This window comes from Scatophagus argus, chromosome 20, assembly GCF_020382885.2.
Source record: "Scatophagus argus isolate fScaArg1 chromosome 20, fScaArg1.pri, whole genome shotgun sequence".
In the NCBI taxonomy this organism is placed as follows: Eukaryota; Metazoa; Chordata; class Actinopteri; family Scatophagidae; genus Scatophagus; species Scatophagus argus.
Genome location: NC_058512.1, coordinates 15,624,303 through 15,644,284, shown reverse-complemented (window position 1 = coordinate 15,644,284; position 19,982 = coordinate 15,624,303). Strand labels below are relative to the sequence as shown.

The window sequence follows — 19,982 nt, the reverse complement described above, 5'->3', positions numbered from 1 at the left end:
AATATATGGCAAATTTCACTTTTAACCACTTATAACTAAAAAATATGTCAAAGATTCTTTAACATGAAGATTATCAAGTTGCAGTTATTTAATTCCCCAGTGGACTAATTTACTCAAGAGAAGAAGCGTAACAACACCAGAGTTTCAATGCTCAACTTTAATTAATTTATTTCAATTCATTATTCATTCATTTATCCTCAGAGCTCAGCCATATCTTGTTGTCTCAACTGAAGCAGAGTAAAGTCACACTCCAACACATTTTAACTAACACAGCTGTCCTACAGTAATTTTCCAAACAGTTGATTACATGTCAACTGTGTCTAACTTTTTATCTTATCTAAGGTTTTATTTGTCTGTTTGAAGTCATTCTTCTCTTTCTCCTTTCTCTTTAAAGAGACACTCCACAATTTTCTGACTGAGACAAAGAGAGGTGGAGATACTCTGACTTAGTCCTTTACTGTGAGTCAGCCTCTACTCCCATAACGCAACTCACTAATGTCTTCCCTGGAAACCTCATGTCTTTCAAGCTCTGTGCTCTGAGGACAGGCTTTTTGTTGTATATGGGTAGTCTCTGAGCTACAGCTGAAATAACCAGGTAAGGAGTTATTGAGCGTTGTTTTCTCCAACTTGACAAAGCTAATTCAAAGCCACAGGAGTCATTACACAACAGATATCACTGGCTGAGAAGTACCCGTACTTGTGACTAGTACTTCAAATCAGATTGATGTCCCTTTAAGCCATGCACTTGAGCTGACACTGGTGAAACTTTCTGACGGATCCAAAATGGATCATAAAATGAATGCAACCTATTTTGTGCCTAGTCTCAATTTAAACAAAGTTAAACTAATTTGTATCCATGACACATTCTCCTTCTGCCTTCCATCTGCCTGTCCACAGGCAGAGAGCTGCAACCCGCAAGTGCTCAACCAGATCTGAGGCAGTTGCATCGATTGTGCATCAGGGTTTCAGTATGTGGGCTGTGCATGTGTTTTGTGTGTGTGTGTGTGTGTGTGTGTGTGTGTGTGTGTGTGTGTGTGTCATGTAAGGGCGACACAAGCAGTTCTTCTGCTGTGATATCGCCTCAATTCCACAAAGCCACCTTGAGGTGACTGTACCCCCGCCCCCCCTGCCTCATGCCACCTCCATCTCCCTGCCATCAGCAGAGACCTGCAGAAACACAAGATGAAGAGTCAGTCTGTCAGTAAGCACAACAATAATCGTAACAATAATAGTCCACACAGTGGCGTAGGAAAGGTGATAACTTCTGCTCTCTAGTGGTCAAAGGTATACTAGTGCAGCTTTAAACCACATTTATTCAACTGCACTTAAGAGTACATGTAAATAGCCACAAGTATATTGTCTCCTAAACATTTGGCATAAAAAGTATATAATACTGCATACTCACAGAGACATTATTGAAGCCAGCTGCCATTGGATGATTTTGCTGTGGTGGAACTCTCACACGGTCCTGTTAAAATTAGCATGTGATTAATTACTAATCAGACATGAAGAAAAGATACTTCTGCTGGTACCTTAAAACTAAAATATGCTACTTAGCTTTGTTAAAAATCTGTCATTGTCTTTTGTCATCTGCACCATGGATTGGGGGTATTATTCAAACACAAAACAATGACATGACCAGTGTTACAAGTGTTTTTTTTTTTTGAAATATAATTTATATGGCACTTAACCAGCAATAGCAGAAAGTTAGAGCTTTATTGACCCTGTGATGCACATCATAATTTGTGATAAGTTAACCTTCACTCTTCTTATATGCTCCTCTTTCAACTCTGTGCTTAGTCTGCATCATATTACATTCTCGACCTTACAATTTTAACATAGTCTTAGTGTTCAGGGACACATTGGAATAGATGCTTGATTGTTGGATTAACTTACTGTGTTGTTAGGTTCATATATTTCATTACTGAAACCAGCATCGGCTTTGGGAGATGATGATGACGGACCAGCTTTGGCTCCCTCTCGTGTTCGCATGTAATAGACCAGCAGGGCAATCAATGTGCCTATCAGCAGCAAGACCACGATGACAGATGCTGCAATCCCTCCTGTGTTGTCTCGCTTTGGTGAGGCTACAGGGAAGATGGGAGACATGCAGTTTCTAATTCCACCAGAGACTGTGCTGATGACAGTATGACCACATTACATCACAGTTACAGTTACAGCATTTTAACAAACTGCTCATAGTTAAAAAAAATCCTTTACCTCTTACTTAAAGGTCCTGGATTCTGAAAAAGGTATTTCATTGTCAAATATATTATCAACTATTTTGCTCCAGAATCCCTCACCCTTGCTTCAACAATAACTAGAGGTTCACCATCTGGCATTTCCTCAGCTGTACCCGATCGGTGGTCCTGCCTTCCCAATCAATGGCCATTTTTACAATATCTATCTACTGAGAATGAGCGATATGGATGAGATGAGGTGTCTGCACAGAGCCCAAAGGATACAAAAAGACAACATGCACACCAGACACAGCCTGTTCACCCTGCTGCCGACAAATGATACAGCAGTATCTGTTGCTGACCACAGACCACACTAGAGATGCTTTCCTCAGGTTTTGAGAGTCCTCTGCACTCCACCATAAATAGTTTGTTTTTATTATGTATTTATTCATCAATTTATGTAATTTTTGTTTTGTGAGTATCATAGCGGCGCTACAGCTTGCATTTACAGTCCTGTGTTGTTGAATGATAAATAAATGAACCTTGAACAATGAACCTTCTCAAAATGTCCAAGGACAAGGAAAATTATGGCATTTTTCTGAGAGTTTAAAAAATCAAGCTAGGCACATATACAGTTAGCAGTTACTGGGATGAAAAACATGCAAAACCACATCTTACTTTTCACTGGATCAGTGATTTGATTGGCACAGTTGACTCCAATGGTGTACTCAATGTCATCAAGAGCAACAACGCCTGATGTGCCTTTGATTCCTTCAAATACAATCTGTGACAACAAAAACAAGGTGACAGCAGAGATAGATCAGTGTTGTTAAAAAAACAAAACAAATGTACTTAAGCTGTAATGTATTCATCTTCCACATTACTGTCCCAAGTATGACACTTAGCTACAGTATATGCAGATGTATGATGTACTGTTTTTTGTGCTGTATGAAAGGTTTACATACAGAACACTACATAGGGTTACAAAGGTAAAGCGTTTTCGTATGTACAGTGAGTCTGACCTGGTATTCTTCAGTAGATGTGATGTTGATGTCAAAACGTTTCCACTGTCCTCCCATTTCACTCAACACCAGAAGCTGCTGGAGACGACCTTCAGAGAGACTCCACACCTTCAGCTCACAATCCGCTGCATACATTTAAAATAAAATGGATTGTTTGCAAAGTGTGAAACAGGAAATATGTCACACAAGTCCAGAGTACATCTGACCGGTCATCACAATGAGAGTTAATATGTAGATAGAGCAACTTGAGAATTTTGTGTGATGAACAAGCCACAAAGGTTAATTTAGGACATCAATCCTTACATGAATATGGCTTGTAGGCCCAAAATTTTAGGCAGGTTCCCTTGGTTGGGGGCAGGTGAGGGCTTAGCAGCTTGGCATTTTCATAGGCTGCCGTCCGGTTGCTGCTCGGAAAGAACAGGAAGTGACCTGACGGAAAGGACAGGAAGATCCATTAAAGAAACACACACATACATAAAATGACTTTCGGCTTCAAAATGATCCAAGTATTGTTCTGTCTGCTTCCTGGCTCTCAGGGGTTACCTCTCTCTGTTCCTAGAGTGTGGTCTTCGGATGGGATGGAGTAGTGCCTGTCTGCCTCCTGACTCGTCAGCTCCCAGTCCAGTTTGTCTGCTTTGATGTTTTGAGTGTTGCTCCAGGTACACATCCCTGTCTCCAGACTGCACTTGGCACCTGAGATATTTAACCGAACAAAGATGGACACTTACTCAAAGATCATACAACTGTGTACTCTTGGTAGAGGTTTCTTTTTTTTTTTTTTGTTAACGGTCTGTGAAGAATGTTTTTGCACATTACTCTGATTAGGTTGACTATTGCATAGCATTTAATTTCTTATTTTATCAATAATTACAAATTGTATTTATACGACTTAAAGCCTATGCAACAACATGAGGGTGAGTAAAATAGTTAAACTGGTAGCTGACTTTTTTTTTTTTGCTTTACCTTATCATTAAGAAGCACAGTGTAATGCTATAGAACAATGACACATTAGCATTTTGGTTGTTCCCAAGAAATCTTGCTTCCTCTGTGATCCAGTCAGACTGGTTGCCTGACACCATTTCTCTCTGCTTTCATGTATCCATTATAGACTAATGGATGAATAAACTCATGCTTTTGTCCTGTATTTTGAGGGAAGGGGAAAATGATTCTGTTGTCGTTATCTTTGCTCAGGCTGATACAAACCTTGATCTTCACATGGGTGAGCTGAAAGGAAGATGTCATCAACTGCAATGTGAGTGTCTTTTCCTCCAGCTCCAACCACTTCAAACTCCAACTGCAGAGCAGATCAAAGCACTGTGTCATCTTGGCTTAAACGACAAACATGAGCATAATAAAGATTCTAATGACAGTTCTGCTGCATCATGGGAAATGAAAATTTAAACATGTAGAATTTTTTTTTTTTTAAAAAAAAGACGCAGTTTGAATGGATGTTAATGGGATTTACAGACATCTCTAAATTAGAGAGCCATCTTTAAATTTTTAAAAACTGAAAATGGGACAGGAAGGCAACATACCGACCTGAAGGACGGCAGTATTATTATTTTGATTAATCACTTAAAATTGTAAATTTATTTTAATGCATAAAACAATTAATTGTGTTCCAACTGATGAATTGAAAAGACTATAATTAGTCCAGAGGCTCTACCTGCCAGTCCTCAAGAGCGCTCGAGACGTTACCACTGCCATGGCGCCAGACATCTCCCTGGTTCAGACTATTTGAGAAGATCTTCACCCTTTCTCCCTTCACCGGTTTCATATATAATGTCAGAGAACCTGCAGAAGTACCAACACTTACATTGTGTTTTTTTAAACATTGTTTGTGTTTCTTTCTGTCTGTGGTGTCTCACCAGGATTCACTCCTTCCATGTGATACCAGAAATGGACACACTCAGTCCTGGCTGTTCGTTGGCGAACAGGGGAGGTGAGGACTGTCGTGGCACCAGAAGGAAGAATGTTCGCTCTGGTGTCAGCCATCATGTAGAAGCCTGAGCAACCAACCAGCAGATCACAGTTCACTATCAGGTTTCTGCACTGCGTATTGAAATGTTACCTTTCTTAAATGGGATTCTCTCTCACCCAGTTCACTCTCCAGAGTATGGTCAATTTTGGGTCCAGTTGCCCTGCGAGTGCGTCCGCTGAGGTGGAGCCATTTAACTTTACCAAGGCTGGTGTACCCACAGCGCTGGCCTTCAAAGGAACACATCCTTGGCACAGTGCAAGGACGGTCCACAAACACCACATCATCAATGGCTACTCGCCCGTCAAAACCAGAGCGAACTGCCTCAAACATCAGCTGGAGGTGGATCAATGTCAGAAAGAGTCAGTTGGACTGAGGGTAATGTTAAACTATTCATTTTGGCATTTTTGGCATAGTTTAATTTCAGGCAGACTGCAGATATTCCATACCCTAAATTTTGCGATCTGTTGTGGTACCAGGCAGTGCGCTTCGTGCCATATGTTGCCATGAGCTCCGCTGCGGGTCCAGAGGAGGCTCTCATAACCGCTGTCATCTAATAGTTTCACATTCAGGGCACCTGGATGGGATCAGTGGGTGAGGATGGACCAGTAGGAGTGAGAAGGCAAAAAAAAAGATTCAGTTTTCATAACGTAAGTAGGTAATATATCAGTTGGAGCTTTTTCTCTATTCAGTCTCACCTGTGTTCGGCCCGTAGAGTTTGTAGAAGAAGGACAGGCAGTAATTTGTAGCACCTGGTGACTGTGTGAACGAAATTAGGCGCCCAGATGTACCTCGCAGAGAGGGACTCCACATGTCCACAACAAGGCTTCTACCTGGACATCAACAGAAATATGAGTGGGGATTTAAATGAGTTTTAAGCTATCAAAAGCACAGTTGACACCTTATATACTATGCTGACTATACTGTTTTATAATATACCTCATGGTTTATAGTGATTATGAGTGAGTTAATTTATGAACGTTATACTGTGCTTTGTACATTTACTGCAAACAGGCTATCAAAGATCTTCATATATTCTTTATATATATTTATACTCAATGAAAGATGAAAGTGACATATTTTGTCATTGGAGGGAACTCACTCCAACGAAATTTGTGCTCTGCATTTAACCCACCCAAGTGACGTGCACACACACACAGCAAACCCGGGGCAGTGGGCGAACGCGTGCAGCGCCCGGGGAGCAGTGGGGGTTAGGTACCTTGCTCAAGGGTACCTCAGTCATGGACACCGGTACGGGGAATCGAACCAGCGATCCACCGGTTACGGGTCCGACACCCTAACCGCTGATCCACGACTGCCCCAAACATATGCCCCGTGTGAGGCTCGAACTCACGACCTTCAGATTATGAGACTGACGCGCTGCCTACTGCGCCAACGAGGCTTCAATGTATTATATTGCTATTACTGATTAAACTTGCCAAAATGATTATATATGACTATATTGATGGTGATTAATGACTATATTGTCAAGGAAGTCTAAAGTTGGGGCTTTGAAGTCGCCGAGCAACAAAGTTTTATAACATTTAAGAGAAATGATCAGGTGCTAATAATTTTTTGTGACATTTTCAGTAAATTTAAGGGTAAAAATGAAGTGAACTTTCTCCTGCAGACTTCAGCGCTGTTGTCATTGTGTTTTCACGTTGCCTGATACACAGAGACCTGCAGTATCTTAACAGCTTTTGGTCTTGAGTCTGTGGTAGGACTAGAATAACATCTCAACTGTCATGTATAACAATCACCCCCTGATGAGAGTGGAAGTGACTTGAGCTTTTACTAAATTTTGATTTTTACAATTTCTGGCCACACTATGAATAATATGAATATAAAGACACTTTTTTAAAAATTAAACAATAGACTATGAGCAAGATATTACTCTTTGATGCATACACAAAGTGATTTAAGTTAATGTTGCAATAGCTAATAAGCACTTGACCCTCACTGATAACTCCTAAGGAACGATGCAGGCAAAGGCAAAGAGCAATAGCAATGAGCTTACCGATCCCGATGGTGTGGTCTATCCCATCAAGCACCGTCCAGTCAAAGTTGTCACTGTTGTCCTGATACCATCCACACAGTTCACTTTCAAAGTTACACGAGAGCGCTGGGCAAATCAAAGAGTTGAGACATTACTTGGTAAAATATAAAAGTATGTGTGATGCGACATCATGTGTGTACACCGCGAATATTGCAGTTATGAGGGGTACCTGTTGGAAAATATGGAGTATAGTCAGCATGACAACTGACAAAGTGAACGTTTTTCACTTTAATCTTTGCGCATCGGCAAAGTTTCACAGCACGCGCTTCAAACGCCAGCTTGTAAAGATGAAACAAGGAAAAGAGAAGAGCCAGTGAGTGAAAAGACAACCAACTTAACATTAACAATAACAACAGTAAAGCAGACTAACTGCTTTATTTCAACCAAGGATGGCAACCAGAAATGACATATTTTATTATTTGTCTTGTAGCTGCAATGTATCACCATATTGTTATATTTAATGCTGCCTTTATATTTTCCTAGATTGCAAAAAGCAAGCAAGGAGACATGCTTTTTTTTTATTCTCCTGTGGCCACAGTTTGTGAAACTGGTTCTATTTTGTTTTCACTGGATAAAATATTCTTGGTCCAAAATTTGACTTTCTCTTTCTATTTTGTGGTTCACATGTGGACTCAATTCTCACAATCAAAGGAAAAGTTTTAAAAGCTCAGATTTAAAGTGTACTTTAGTGTCCACCAGATAAAATATGTTCTGTCCTGGAAGGGCAGCAGGTCAAAACTTTGGGGACCTATCAACTGTCCTGAGGTCTAAATATTTTTAGACAAGTCTGACTTGATTTTTGAGAACTTATAGAGCTCTAACCTGAAAGCGATGTTTTCTGACTCCAATGGTCAAGTTGGCCTGCTGCCACGACTCCTCCTCCTTTCCAGTCTTCCCACTGAACTCCCACAGTTTAGGCTGCGGGCCCAGCATGCTGTCAATCACCCTGACGGACAGCTCACCTACAGTACAGATGCAAACAAGATCTGAGTCCTGTATCCTGAGGAAATGTAAGGAGTTAGTCAGAAGGCAATGTAGTTACCAATGTGACTTGGATTCCCAGTTAAAGCAAAATCAAAGCTCACGGAGCAGACTGGACCAGTGGGGCCCAGGAGGGGGGTCCTTGTCTGGGCCTCAGTCAGCTGCTGGCCTGGTGCCTCAGCTACATACAGGTACTCCTCTAAAGAATGTGAAAAAAAAAAACAATTAAAACACTAAATCACTGATGATCGGAAAATCAGTAGTTGAGTCTTGTAATGACAGGGAGTATTTGTACCTCTGGATGTGGAATTTTTGTGCAGCATCCAACCTTGACTTCCAATGCTGGTGTCAGTCCATCCTGAGCTGCCCTCAGCGTAAGAAAAATCCCCTGAAAAAAGCATTCACGGAGATACCTTATCCAAATTCATACAAGAATTGAAACAGTTTTGGGATTCAAAAACAAACGACAAACGTGTAAAACAATGACCGACCCAAGCAGATTCATTTAAGGTTAAATGTATAAGAATCTGAACATTAAACAGCAGCTGGCTGTATGTGTGCTCTGGTGCTAATGTGGTGGACAGCTTTGTGTACTTATGCTTCCATTGACTCGAATCCTGTCAGTCTTTCAACCTTTGCAGGCTTGTTAATAAAGTAAAACTGAAAAAACAGGATGAGCAGACTAACCACATTTGGCTTCATCCTCTTCATCTGCACAGTCACGTTGAAAATCACACATTTGGTCTGGTACAGTACACGGCTGTTTAGGAGGCTTGGGGAACTTTGCCCAGGTATCATTTACTGTTCAAGAAGAGAAAGTGAGATAGCAGATTTATCATACCACACACACTCATTCTTTGTGTATGTGGAACCAATCTTTTAAAAGAGGGTTAAAAGGATTACCAGATGATAGACGGCATTCAGGAGACAACACAATGCTGTCGACAGCGATACCTCCATATGCAAAGTCCCGGATTGCTGCCATGATCACAATCTGTTATGACAGAAAATTTGTCAGAGGAAGGAAAAACGAGTGGAAAAGAGGTGAATCAATTTTATACAATCACAGAGGACTAAAGCTCTGAATCACTCATTTTCAAAGTGCTGAAAATATCAGTATGAAACTGCAGAAAAGAATCATAATGGCTGAGGTCACTTAGAAACAGCATTTTCATTGCAGAAAGTTAAGAAAGCTGATTTCTCAGCTCGAAGTGGAAGCTTTGGTAGTTGTTTCATATATGTTGCGATTGTTAAGTCTGTTTTGTCACATTTTACTGTTGTCAAAACACCTCAGTCAAGTGGTTTTTTTTTAGTTTTTTTTTTAAATGAAACAAAGGTTTCTTTTTTCCAAATTTCATGTTTTCCATTCAGTGGTGTTTTTAGGCACAAATTGACAAGACACAAAAACAGGTGGATGGAAATTTCTTTGCCACCATGGCTCATATACTCTACTGCATACCTGCATGTAAAGATCACTTTTCTCTAGCACGTTTAGTTAAAAAAAATCAGTACTGGCTGATATACCTACATTACAGATTAAACCATCAAATATCAATATTAACGCTGTTAGCACTAGCATTCTGTATCACTTGGGCTGTACTTCCAGATGCCTGTGAGAATCCACATGTGCATCAAATTCACATTTACACTTCTGATAAATACTTTTTGTTACCTTGTCTAATAATTGTCGTGTTATTCACTATAATATCTCTGTTTTTCTAGCTAGCTTTACAAGTTACATTGAACTACAATACTCACTTGGAAAACGGAGCTGCTGACAATTTCCACCTCAGCCTTCACCCAGACGTCGCCAAGAGCGCCGGCCCTCTCCCACACCGGGTAGATGTTACTGTCTGCCACCAGCACAGTCAGCCCACCAGACCTCGGCCCAAACTGGTGAGTGTACATCACCATCTACAGCAGAGGATAGCCCGTTATTTTCTCCATTGCTATTTCCTATTTTCCAAATTTTGAAGGCTTGACATTAAGTCTCATTAAAATCATGGGATTGATGAGTATGAGTCAAATAAAACCTTTCCGACTTAAGATGGAATAATTTCGGGACTCACCTTGCATGGATGTGAGCTGTTGGTGGGTTCAAGGCGGGGGCTTTGGAAAGCCGCCCAATCATTTGTAAGACCACCATCAGGGACGGTGACATACAGGAAGTGACCTGCAATAATAATGAGATATCTATGTGGTAGCAGTAAAGGTGAGCATACTGACAATGAAACAGTACAACAGCATGGTTTCTGCAGTAGTTTCTTTCATCAGAGTACGATACCTGTTACACTGTTGTTAGAGTGATCCCTGCCTGGTCCTTTCAGAGGATCTGACATAGAGATGTTCTCCTGATTTGTCCTGATCCATTTCAGTTTGGACAATGAAGTCAAGTCCCAGTCACACAGGCCTTCCTCAAAATCACAGCGCCTGAATCCTTCTGGAGACGCAAAAAACTAAATTAGTTTGGGAGAAATCTGATAAAATCTGTGGAAGGTCAGGTGTAAGTTTTTGTATGATGACATCTCTCTCAGAAGCAAAAGTGGTTGGGGTGGCTGACAGGAAGTTCACATGGCACTTTTTTTTAAAGGAACAGTTTAACATTTTGGTACATAAGCTTATTCACTTTCTGAGAGATAGATGAGGAGATCAATACCACTCTCATTTATGTCTCTTAAATATAAAGCTGCAGCCAGGGTATGTTTAGCTTAGCGTAAAGACTGGAAGCAATGCCTACCATCATCTCTGAGGTTCAATAAGTAGCATTTTAAATTTGAAAAAACAAAATGTAAAAACAACACATTGTGGTTCCATTTCTTGGCCAGACTCTGTGCTATCTGACCAGTAATGGAAATTAGAGGACTTGGCCGTCACACACAACACAGCTTGTCATTACACTGCACTAACTATTCCTTTAACTATGACCATGAGCTTTTAATGACCAGTTTTAGTTGCCTAAACTTAACCCCAAAGGTGGCAAAACAAAAATAGTAAAATACAATTTGACAAAAGAATAAGAATTTCACCACAGATTTGTTTCCTTTTCCACAGCTTTCGTCCCACTGTGGACAGACTTTGCTCGCTTGTCTTTGAGATGGCTCAGCTGTCATCACGACCCACATATGGGACTTTTGTCATTGTATGGGACACTGAGTAAAAAGTATATGGGATATTTTGGAAAGTAATGGCCAACAACTTATTTTGTCATTTACAGTAAATATGAGAGGAAAGAAAATCTTCTGACATTTTTGTAGAGATGAGTCAGTCACGTGCCAGGTTTTAAAGATACCCAGCTCACTTAAAAAACGGATGTGTGTCTTCACAGACTCTTGCATTGTGCACAAGTACTGCACTGTGGTGTCGAAGGGAGGCGCTTTGCTGTAATGCTGACAAGTTCTCACCACAGTTCTCTTCATCAGTGCTGTCGCCGCAGTCGTCGCTGCCGTCACAGGCCTGCTGCTGTTTCACGCAGGCATCACGCCTACACTCCATCATGCCTGCTGGACACTGTGTACCAGGGAGTTGTACTGATGACAAAATGAGAGAAAAACAACAACAAACAATGTGTCATGATTACTGTCACTATGGCTCTGTAATTAATTAATTGTGTGTGGGAAACTCAAGACTCCTTAGAAAGGCTGCATATGAACAGGGTAATCTAAGGGCCTCACAGGGCAGAGCACAGTCCAGAAACTCCAGCTGGTCTATTGCCATGTCTCCTCTTTGTCCCTCAGAGCGCTGCGAGTGAAGACGGATTTGGAAGGTTGAGGGGATACGGCCCAGAAAGATGGTGGCTTCCCTCCAGCCACGGACACTTGTGGCCTCAGGTCGCCAAACTATGGCCTCTCCAGAGTCCTGGGTAAGGACGGACGCCCACAAGGGTGTAGAGCCTAGACCTGTGTGACCTATAGATAATGTGGATTTATTAGTAGGGCAGCTGAAGGGGAAATAAAATAACGACACTAAAAATATCTAAAAACAATCATCAACCAAATTAGAGTTATTAGAAAAAAAATACAAAGCATATATAAACAGGGGTGTACATGAAATACACACAAAATATATCATAAAAGTAGTAGAAAATCCTGTCATTAACATATATGATGTAAGAGAAGCTGGCCAAAGCATGCAGTCTGAATGTATGACCTGTAGTCATTGATGGATGTTACCTGAGTCCCACAGGAAATATCTGAGACGAAGGCGACAGGTTGGTGAAGACTCTCTCATCTTTGGAGATATTAAAACTGCAACTGCAGTACTGAAAGACTTGACTGCACTCACCCCCATAAACCAACCTGCACGATGGGAAACATGAAACGTTTTATTTCAGGTTGTTGCAGTTTAGTGCAGGTAATTTTGTTTAAAAAAAACTACTCAGATTGAAATGTCTGGTATGTCTGGGTGGTAACTCAGAGCTAGTCATATCCAAAATGTCTTATCATTATTACGACAACAGTAGGTGGGCGGCACTGGTGCCTCGCAGCAAGGGGGTTTCAGGTTCGAATCCCGGTCTGGGTCCTTCTATGTGGAGTTTGCATGTTTTTCACTGGCTTCCTCCCACAATCCCAAAAAACATGCACATTAGGTTAATTGGCTACTCTAAATTGCCCCTAGGTGTGAGTGTGTGAGCGTGTGTGGTTGTCTGTCTTTGTGTGTCAGCCCTGTGATTCATAGTCAGCTGGGATAGGCTCCAGCCCCCCAGCGCCCCTGATGGATAAGTGGTATAGAAAATGGATGGATGGGTGGACAGTAAGTGACAGATTATTCAGGTCATTTGGCCTTCATGTTTCTAAAGCTGCACTAATGATCGTGTGATTAACTTTGTGAAATTTGTGGCTTAATTATTCGCACTTTTCAGATTCATAGTTTTAGTATCTGGCCTGCCCAGCACCAAATGTTGAAAACACAGTAAGCCTGTGACGTGTTTATTGACATCTTGTTTCCACTGCCACCATGTGGACAAAAAAAATCACTAAATTAACGTAAAGAATCTCAAAACAAGACAAAGATGAGCATATAAAAGAAGGACATAACAGCATAAGACACAGACAAACAAAATACTTCAACCTACATTAAGCTGAATTTTGCCTACTTTGTGGCAGTGGAAGTAAGCTGCAAACATGAGACGTATCATCTTAGACATACTGTCACCTTATGAAAGCAAGTCCAACATTCACTCTCCTTTTAGTTCTATTTTACTATTTAGCTGCTTTCCAGCTTAGTCCTTTTTGAGACCCTTTACTCATTGTACTGATGTACTTTACTAGTATAAACTAAATACTGCATATTAAACTGTACCCATAGCTGTCCCGGTGGTGTAGTCAGAGGATGGCCCACTGTCAGGCAGCGTGTCGCCTCTCTGACGTCTCTCCCAGCTGTACCCTGCGCCATTGAGCGACTGGTCAGTCCATCCACACATTCCTGCGTCCTCAAAGTCACACTCAAACTCTTTTCCCCTGTAGCCTTAAGAGGTGTTCAAGAAATAACAGTTACTGATGATGCCGGGAAGGAAGACTCAATTTACTTCAGCAGACAATGCTCAGACTCGTTCTTCAGTTATCTTTCTAGGTAAGTGCTTTTTGTCTGCCAGACACAGCACTGTAATTTTAAATATACAATGTATTATACAACATGAAAAAGTCACATTAATTATTAAATCAGCATCACTATAGATGCAGTGCTCTCTTGGTACACAAAGATGAGATCAAGTAAAATATCAGGGCACTAAACTTCGGCTAAGAACTCTGCCTTTTCAGGCCATATGGAGGCAACATGTTTAAACTTACCGCAGTCTTGCTCATCGCTGCAGTCAGAACAGTCGCACACAAAGTCACATTTCCCCGCAGGACTCTCACAAGGGTGAGCCCAACCACGGGCCGCTGTGTAATAAAAATAATAATTATATAAAAGTTCATTAAAACTAATGCAAGATAATAAAAATGAAGGTCTGAAATCTAAAATTTTCTCCACTCAAGGTCCACTCACTCACATGTTCTGACACTTTTGAGGGTGTCACAGTCTTTCCCAGCACTAAAAAGTTACTCAGTTGTCGTGGAGTCTAGATTTTCAGACTTTCTATTATTATCGCTACTTTTAGGACTTTTTCATCCATGACTTTGTTGATCTGGATCTCTTTCAGCCCATGGCTAGTGTCAGAATGGTTTATATTGCAGTGACAATTAAAACAAAGCAAACAAATCGAAACACATCATCTACTGATTATACAGTCAAAAACTCCATAACAAGGAAGTAAGAGGGGCTTAAAACCAAAGTAAAGTCTCCCATAAAGGAAATAGCTAACATGTGAGAACAACACAAGTAATTATATTGAAAGCTCCTTCTGTTTGAAGCTGCACACTTTCTCATATCAACCCTCAAACACTCTTATCAGGACTCATTACTGAGATTTATGGCACATCAGGCTCAAAGGTCGGAGAGAAGTAATCACGTTAAGACAAGCCAAATGCCATCCGTCCATACAAAGTTCTCTGATAGAGACCCTCATCTGTACGTTTCATAGTGAGAAAAGGTTCAGACATCATGTCGAGAACGCTACAACGGCAGTGACATAACAGTGGAATAACATGTCTGATAACTTCGCAATCACTTTCAACTGAGTTTTGTTTGATGATATCAAAAAGAAATTTTTTGAATACAAATTTTCAGATTTGTTTCAGTCATTCGTATCTATTTTGACTGACTATAAATTATAGTAACTGTCCAGTTATATTGTGAATGCATTTTATTTCTCAACATAAAGGTTTGTTTTCTGTTTTTAAATACTGAAACGTGAAACATTTGTTCATTTATCTATTCATGCATTTAGCTTTGGCTTGTTTATAGCCTGATAAGCACATGTAAGATGTGTTTGGAGATCATAAACCATGCCTGGGTTGCTACTCTCCAATTCCTAGAAAAGTTTCAAAGGTCTTGATCTCAGTGTATCTGGGAGACAACAGGTGAAAGTGATCTGAATCAGCTAAGAAAAACTTCACACGTTTCTTCTTGAACTTGGAAATTGTTAGCGCTACAGTTTAATTTCACTAACAGTTTTTGAAGTACCGTATTAGAAAGTTCTGGAAAAATGTACCAGTAGTTTTTTTTTTGTCAAAATTTTGGAGCTTGTTAGAAACCTTTCACTTTAGTCCAGTCAGTAGCAACATTATTTCTAAATTAAGTGTTGCTAAAAAGTCACACTGCTTGAATGAAGCTTTGCTTACCAAACTGCAGAGTCAACAGCAGAATGAGGGCTGATCTCCTCATCTGTAACATCTTCTGTTTTCCTCCTCCACCTGATCAGCCTGAAGGTCTGAACTCAACCTGGATGGTCTTTGCCAGCTGACTCTGACCTCGTCTCTATTTCTAAGAGATAACACCTGGACTTTAAATTCTCCCGGCATGCAGTCTCAACAAACCATCGTAAAACAATTTCCTCCAAATGACAGTCTTCTGCAGCATTTACATCCATATATTGTGCAATGACTGCGGAGTGGAGGACACCATGTGCGACACATACGCAGAGCAGGTATGAGTTCATGGACTTTGTTTCACAAGAGCAGGTTGGAGATAAAGTGTCTTGTTTAAAGGCCTTAAGTTTAGCTCAAAGTTTTCTAGATGGTCTCATTCTGCATTCGTGCCGTGTAGGCAGAACGTGAAGAAAGAAGGTTCACCTGGAGTGGTCATACATTATTTCAACACAGTCTTCATGTAAGACAAATGGAAGATAAGCTGTGTTACATATATACAACAGTTTATTACACACTTACATTAAACTAGCTTGTAGCTCCTTTGTAAATAGCTCAGTGGACTGGATTAGAGTTGACTGAACGACACTTGATTTCCATAAATCCATAACAAAATGTGTGAAACTGCAAGGCTAGCTTCAAAGGTGATAAAATACACCCACCCACACTCCACAGCTGTCTTGGTTTCCCATCACATTATATGCATTTGACACACGTAGAAATACGGAGGTACAGAAAATGACATTAGGTTTTAGGAACAGTGTTAAAGCTATTTCTTTAAAGAAAAAACACGGCCAGACAAGGTGACCGTGCACAAACATCCAGGTTGATGATTTGTGCTGGTTGGCTTCACTGTCAATGCAAATCACGATTTTTAGTTTATTATGAATTTAAAACACTAGGAAGGCATACTTGTCACTGCTGAGGAAGTTAGACTAACAGTTTCTCCCTGCTTCCAGTTTTTTCAAAGATCATTTCTTGGGATTCTAGCCTTTATTTGCATAGGACAGCATAGGACAGATAGACAGGAAAACAGGGACGGAGAGACATAGAGCTTTTTTTTTAAAAAACCATTTTCAAGCTTTTTGGGTTTCACTCATATCTCTAACAACACTGTTTCCTGTCACAGCAGGCAGCGGTCGTCACAAAAACATCTCGGCTAAAACCTACCACACTACCTGCCCAGCACCAAACAGCAGACAAAGCTAGCAGCTAGCTGGTGAAGAAAGTGGAGCATTTAACAGCTTAAGAGGCAAATATTTCATTCAAAGGTTTGTGGGCACTAAGAAGGTGGAAAGGATTCAGTTCTGAACTTACACTTACCTAACACATGAATAAATGAGCTGCTCGATGTCAGTTAGCAATTATCTAAAGTAGTTAGTTAAAACTTTTACTTCATGATGTGTTTACAGCTTGTTGTGCTACTGCAGAAGTACAGATTGATTATCTAGATGTATTACATGAAGAGCATATCAAGCATGCGCGCAAATCAATATTAACAGAATATATGACTTCAAAATACTTCAGCACACTGATAATCTCTAAAGATCATCAAGTTCATCCGGTCTTATCTACTCCACATTAAATTAAGGCCATAACGTCCCTAAGCAGTTTACAGTCTGGTGTTTTCACTTGATAAATGAATGTGTGATTAATAAAAACAACCCAAAAAAACAATGGAGGACCTTTTCATATTTCTGCTCTCTAACAAAAACGGTAGATTTCAGGAAACATCTATTCAGCATGCATCATGAAAAAAGATTTCAGGTTCACTTTCCAGTATATCTTTATTGGGTTAAATTTATGAGGCTGCGTGACTCTAAAACAAGTCAGTGAGTGGCTGTGTGTCACTCTGCCAGCTATTTAGTTAGAATTTCTGATGAGACTTCACACTTCAGAAATTTCACTAAGATGATCACGAATTTGTTTCAAATCCAAACAGAGTACAAATGTGAAAAGGACTTTCTAGTTCTTTAATGAAACTGTAACATAAAAATAAACCCAAAAAAGGCTTATTTTCTAATCAGACCTGTGGCTGTATGTCAGTCTTAATCTTTAAAAACCTGCTCTGCCTCTCATGGCAACTAACAGATAAGTGCGATTTTCGTCCAGAGGAAAAATAGTCCAACAAATGCTGGGCTTAGTTCAGTTCAGTATCCTTCATTGTCCCAGGTCACCTCATAGTCTGGATAGTGAGTCTTCAGTTTCTCAGTAGTTACTGCATGGTTTGCTCTTCCAAATCCCTGTAAAGAAAAGTGCCACATCAGCTTTTCATTTAAAATAATCAAGTCTTACACTGAATTTAATGATGATGTGAAATTGACGAGTGGTAACCCATCATTTACTATCAGCCACATCTGCAGAAACACAGAGCTTTTAAGGCTCTTTAGGTTAATAGTTTTGGTTTTATGACACATTTACTTGTACTATTATGTTCTGTTATCATCTACATCATCTCAGGTTTTACACAGTGGGATAATCTCACCATGGAGTATCCATACACGTGGATCTTCTTGGCCTGGGAATCATGTTTGATCCTCCCTCCTCCGATACACTCACAGTCCAGGTAGCCATCCTTTTCCAGCTCCTCAGAGACCTTCTCGTAAATATCGGCTACAAGACAAAATAAATGACAAGTGAGAAATACATTTGAGTCTACTTTCAAACATGTTTAAAAACAGTTTAAGACATTGAAAACAGAATACAGAATGTTCAGCATTATAATTTGAGCTGTGATGGAGAACTAATTCAAACCACAGATTTTGGCATTGGCATATATTTATATATTAACAGCTGGGCTTCAATTTTACCTTCAACATATTTGCTTGTGGGAAACATGTGAAAAACACTATTTTTTTTTGAGTTGCCAACTGTCCATAAAATATGTTTGTGCATCATTGCAAATGGCTGCTCGTTGTGCAGAGGGACAGGCTGCATCTGCTGTGTTTGATGAAGCTGATGACTTGTTAAGATCATATTCTGTACTTCAAATGAATAAACTGTTGTTAATCTGGCAATGGCATCCAGCATACGCTGTTATTTACAATTTATGTAGGCATTTGCTGTGTAATAACTCAATTAAATCTGAATGATAATTATTTAGCCTTTGGTCTTAAATGAACTTTCAGAAAGTGCATTGCACGTCAGTGTAGTCCAGCAGAGGGCAGTGTAGTCCGTCCTATACATGCACATCAGCTTTATCAGCGTTTATACTTTAGCACACATTAATCATGATAGTGTGTTGTTATTAAAGTTATAATCCGCAATTTAAAGTATGACACAATTCAACAACACAAACTACAACCTCGAGAATGTCCGTACAGTTGAACCAACACCTCTCAACAAAACAGTTTCATGAAGGGTGAATGTAATGCAGAGTTGCTGTATTCGACCCGATTGGTTTTAGCTAGGTATGCTTAACAAACCGACAAATGAAGATCGTTACCTTTGTTCCCATGTCGGTAAGTCATACAGCGTCATTTAGCTGCAGTGTAAGGTAAAGTAACGTTACAGGTCTCATGTTTTGCTGGGACACCCTGTTAGCCCTCTTTGGTTCTAGCTAGTGCTCCTGACTCACCATGGTACTCAGCCCAGCCGTATCCTCGGACTATATCTACCTCTGAGTCGTCTCCCTCCTCTCTGCTGTGAACTCTAATCAGGACATACTTAAACACGCCGGACGGGTCGATGTCTGCTCGTGGTATGTTGGCCATCAGAGCTGCAGCCTTCGTCTGTGTGCACATCTTCAAACTCCTCAGTGACCACACCAGCAAACAAACTAACAGACAAAAGGCTCGTATTTTCTCAACAGTCTCCGTGTCTGTCTACGCAAAAAGATTTACAGCTTCGCAGGGCGTTGTTTTATTGTAAACATGAAAGAAGCAACACAGACTCGTTACAACTGGTAGCGGTTCCTCACCGTCGCGCCTCTTCCGCTTTGCAGCAACAACAAAACAAACTTCCGGTCAGCCTTCAATATAAAACCCACAAAGAAGTGATGCATCTAGATTATCATTCAGTAAGGGTTTACACCCAGGTTAAAAAATGTCAAGCCTTTTTCTTCAACATAAAATTTGTGTTTATTGTGTGTTATGTCTCATTTCTGGCAATCACACTTAAAACATAAGCACAGAGAGGAGTAAGTATACCTGTAGAAAACCATTCAAAATGGAATTACACTTTATAAATGGTGAAAAGTAGCCAGATGATAAACATAAGATCCGCAAGAACTAACATCTGCACTGGATTATTAACACAGTGTTATCATATATGCATTGGTAATATGAAATCAACATTCATTCCAGTCATCAATGTTATCATCCATACAATCATATTTGGACCCCACATGTGTGTGCTTTTTAATACTTATCACACTTAACAATGATGTTGTTAAGTAATGGAATACATCTGTATGTCACTGCAGCATGGTGAGGGTCCAAACCAAAGGAAAATATGATTTCCAGGGGGTGTTGGGTTATTCTTTACGAAAGAAATATGCAGGTCCAGACCTCAACCAACCAA

At 40.2% G+C, this 19,982-nt stretch overlaps 2 protein-coding genes and 1 non-coding gene across 3 annotated transcripts; all 3 read right to left on the bottom strand.

The window, feature by feature from the left end:
• Positions 1–166: 166 nt before the first annotated feature.
• mamdc4 (MAM domain containing 4) lies at positions 167–15,894 on the bottom strand. Its single transcript, XM_046375677.1, has 29 exons — positions 15,438–15,894; positions 14,004–14,096; positions 13,516–13,680; positions 12,387–12,512; positions 11,889–12,122; positions 11,619–11,744; positions 10,502–10,657; positions 10,287–10,390; positions 9,976–10,131; positions 9,121–9,211; positions 8,905–9,018; positions 8,513–8,605; positions 8,279–8,416; positions 8,059–8,198; positions 7,406–7,514; positions 7,198–7,302; positions 5,879–6,013; positions 5,630–5,757; positions 5,300–5,516; positions 5,071–5,208; positions 4,869–4,996; positions 4,406–4,496; positions 3,746–3,895; positions 3,506–3,631; positions 3,203–3,327; positions 2,859–2,964; positions 1,897–2,087; positions 1,406–1,468; positions 167–1,167 (listed from the first exon to the last, which is right to left on the bottom strand). The coding sequence occupies exons 1-29, from the start codon at positions 15,487–15,489 to the stop codon at positions 1,132–1,134; spliced, it is 3,636 nt and encodes a 1,211-aa protein (XP_046231633.1). The 5' UTR covers positions 15,490–15,894; the 3' UTR covers positions 167–1,131.
• trnam-cau lies at positions 6,510–6,582 on the bottom strand. Its single transcript has one exon. It is a non-coding gene; the product is annotated as a tRNA-Met (tRNA).
• A 1,335-nt stretch (positions 15,895–17,229) lies between the features above and the next one.
• On the bottom strand, positions 17,230–19,414 carry phpt1 (phosphohistidine phosphatase 1). The gene is made up of 3 exons (XM_046375679.1): positions 19,039–19,414; positions 17,947–18,074; positions 17,230–17,704 (listed from the first exon to the last, which is right to left on the bottom strand). Exons 1-3 carry the CDS (start codon positions 19,202–19,204, stop codon positions 17,612–17,614), a joined length of 387 nt encoding a protein of 128 aa, XP_046231635.1. The 5' UTR covers positions 19,205–19,414; the 3' UTR covers positions 17,230–17,611.
• Between the last annotated feature and the right edge of the window lie 568 nt (positions 19,415–19,982).

Coding starts and splice junctions, on each gene's coding strand:
- mamdc4 (XM_046375677.1), bottom strand. CDS start 15,489: ATGTTACAGATGAGGAGATCAGCCCTCATTCTGCTGTTGACTCTGCAG. Junction 5,758..5,878: donor ACTCTACGGGCCGAACACAG/GTGAGACTGAAT, acceptor GATCCCATCCAG/GTGCCCTGAATGTGAAACTA. Junction 1,168..1,405: donor CTGGCTTCAATAATGTCTCT/GTGAGTATGCAG, acceptor GTGTTTCTGCAG/GTCTCTGCTGATGGCAGGGA.
- phpt1 (XM_046375679.1), bottom strand. CDS start 19,204: ATGTGCACACAGACGAAGGCTGCAGCTCTGATGGCCAACATACCACGA. Junction 18,075..19,038: donor CGGCTGGGCTGAGTACCATG/GTGAGTCAGGAG, acceptor TTTGTCTTGTAG/CCGATATTTACGAGAAGGTC. Junction 17,705..17,946: donor ACGTGTATGGATACTCCATG/GTGAGATTATCC, acceptor TTTTCTTTACAG/GGATTTGGAAGAGCAAACCA.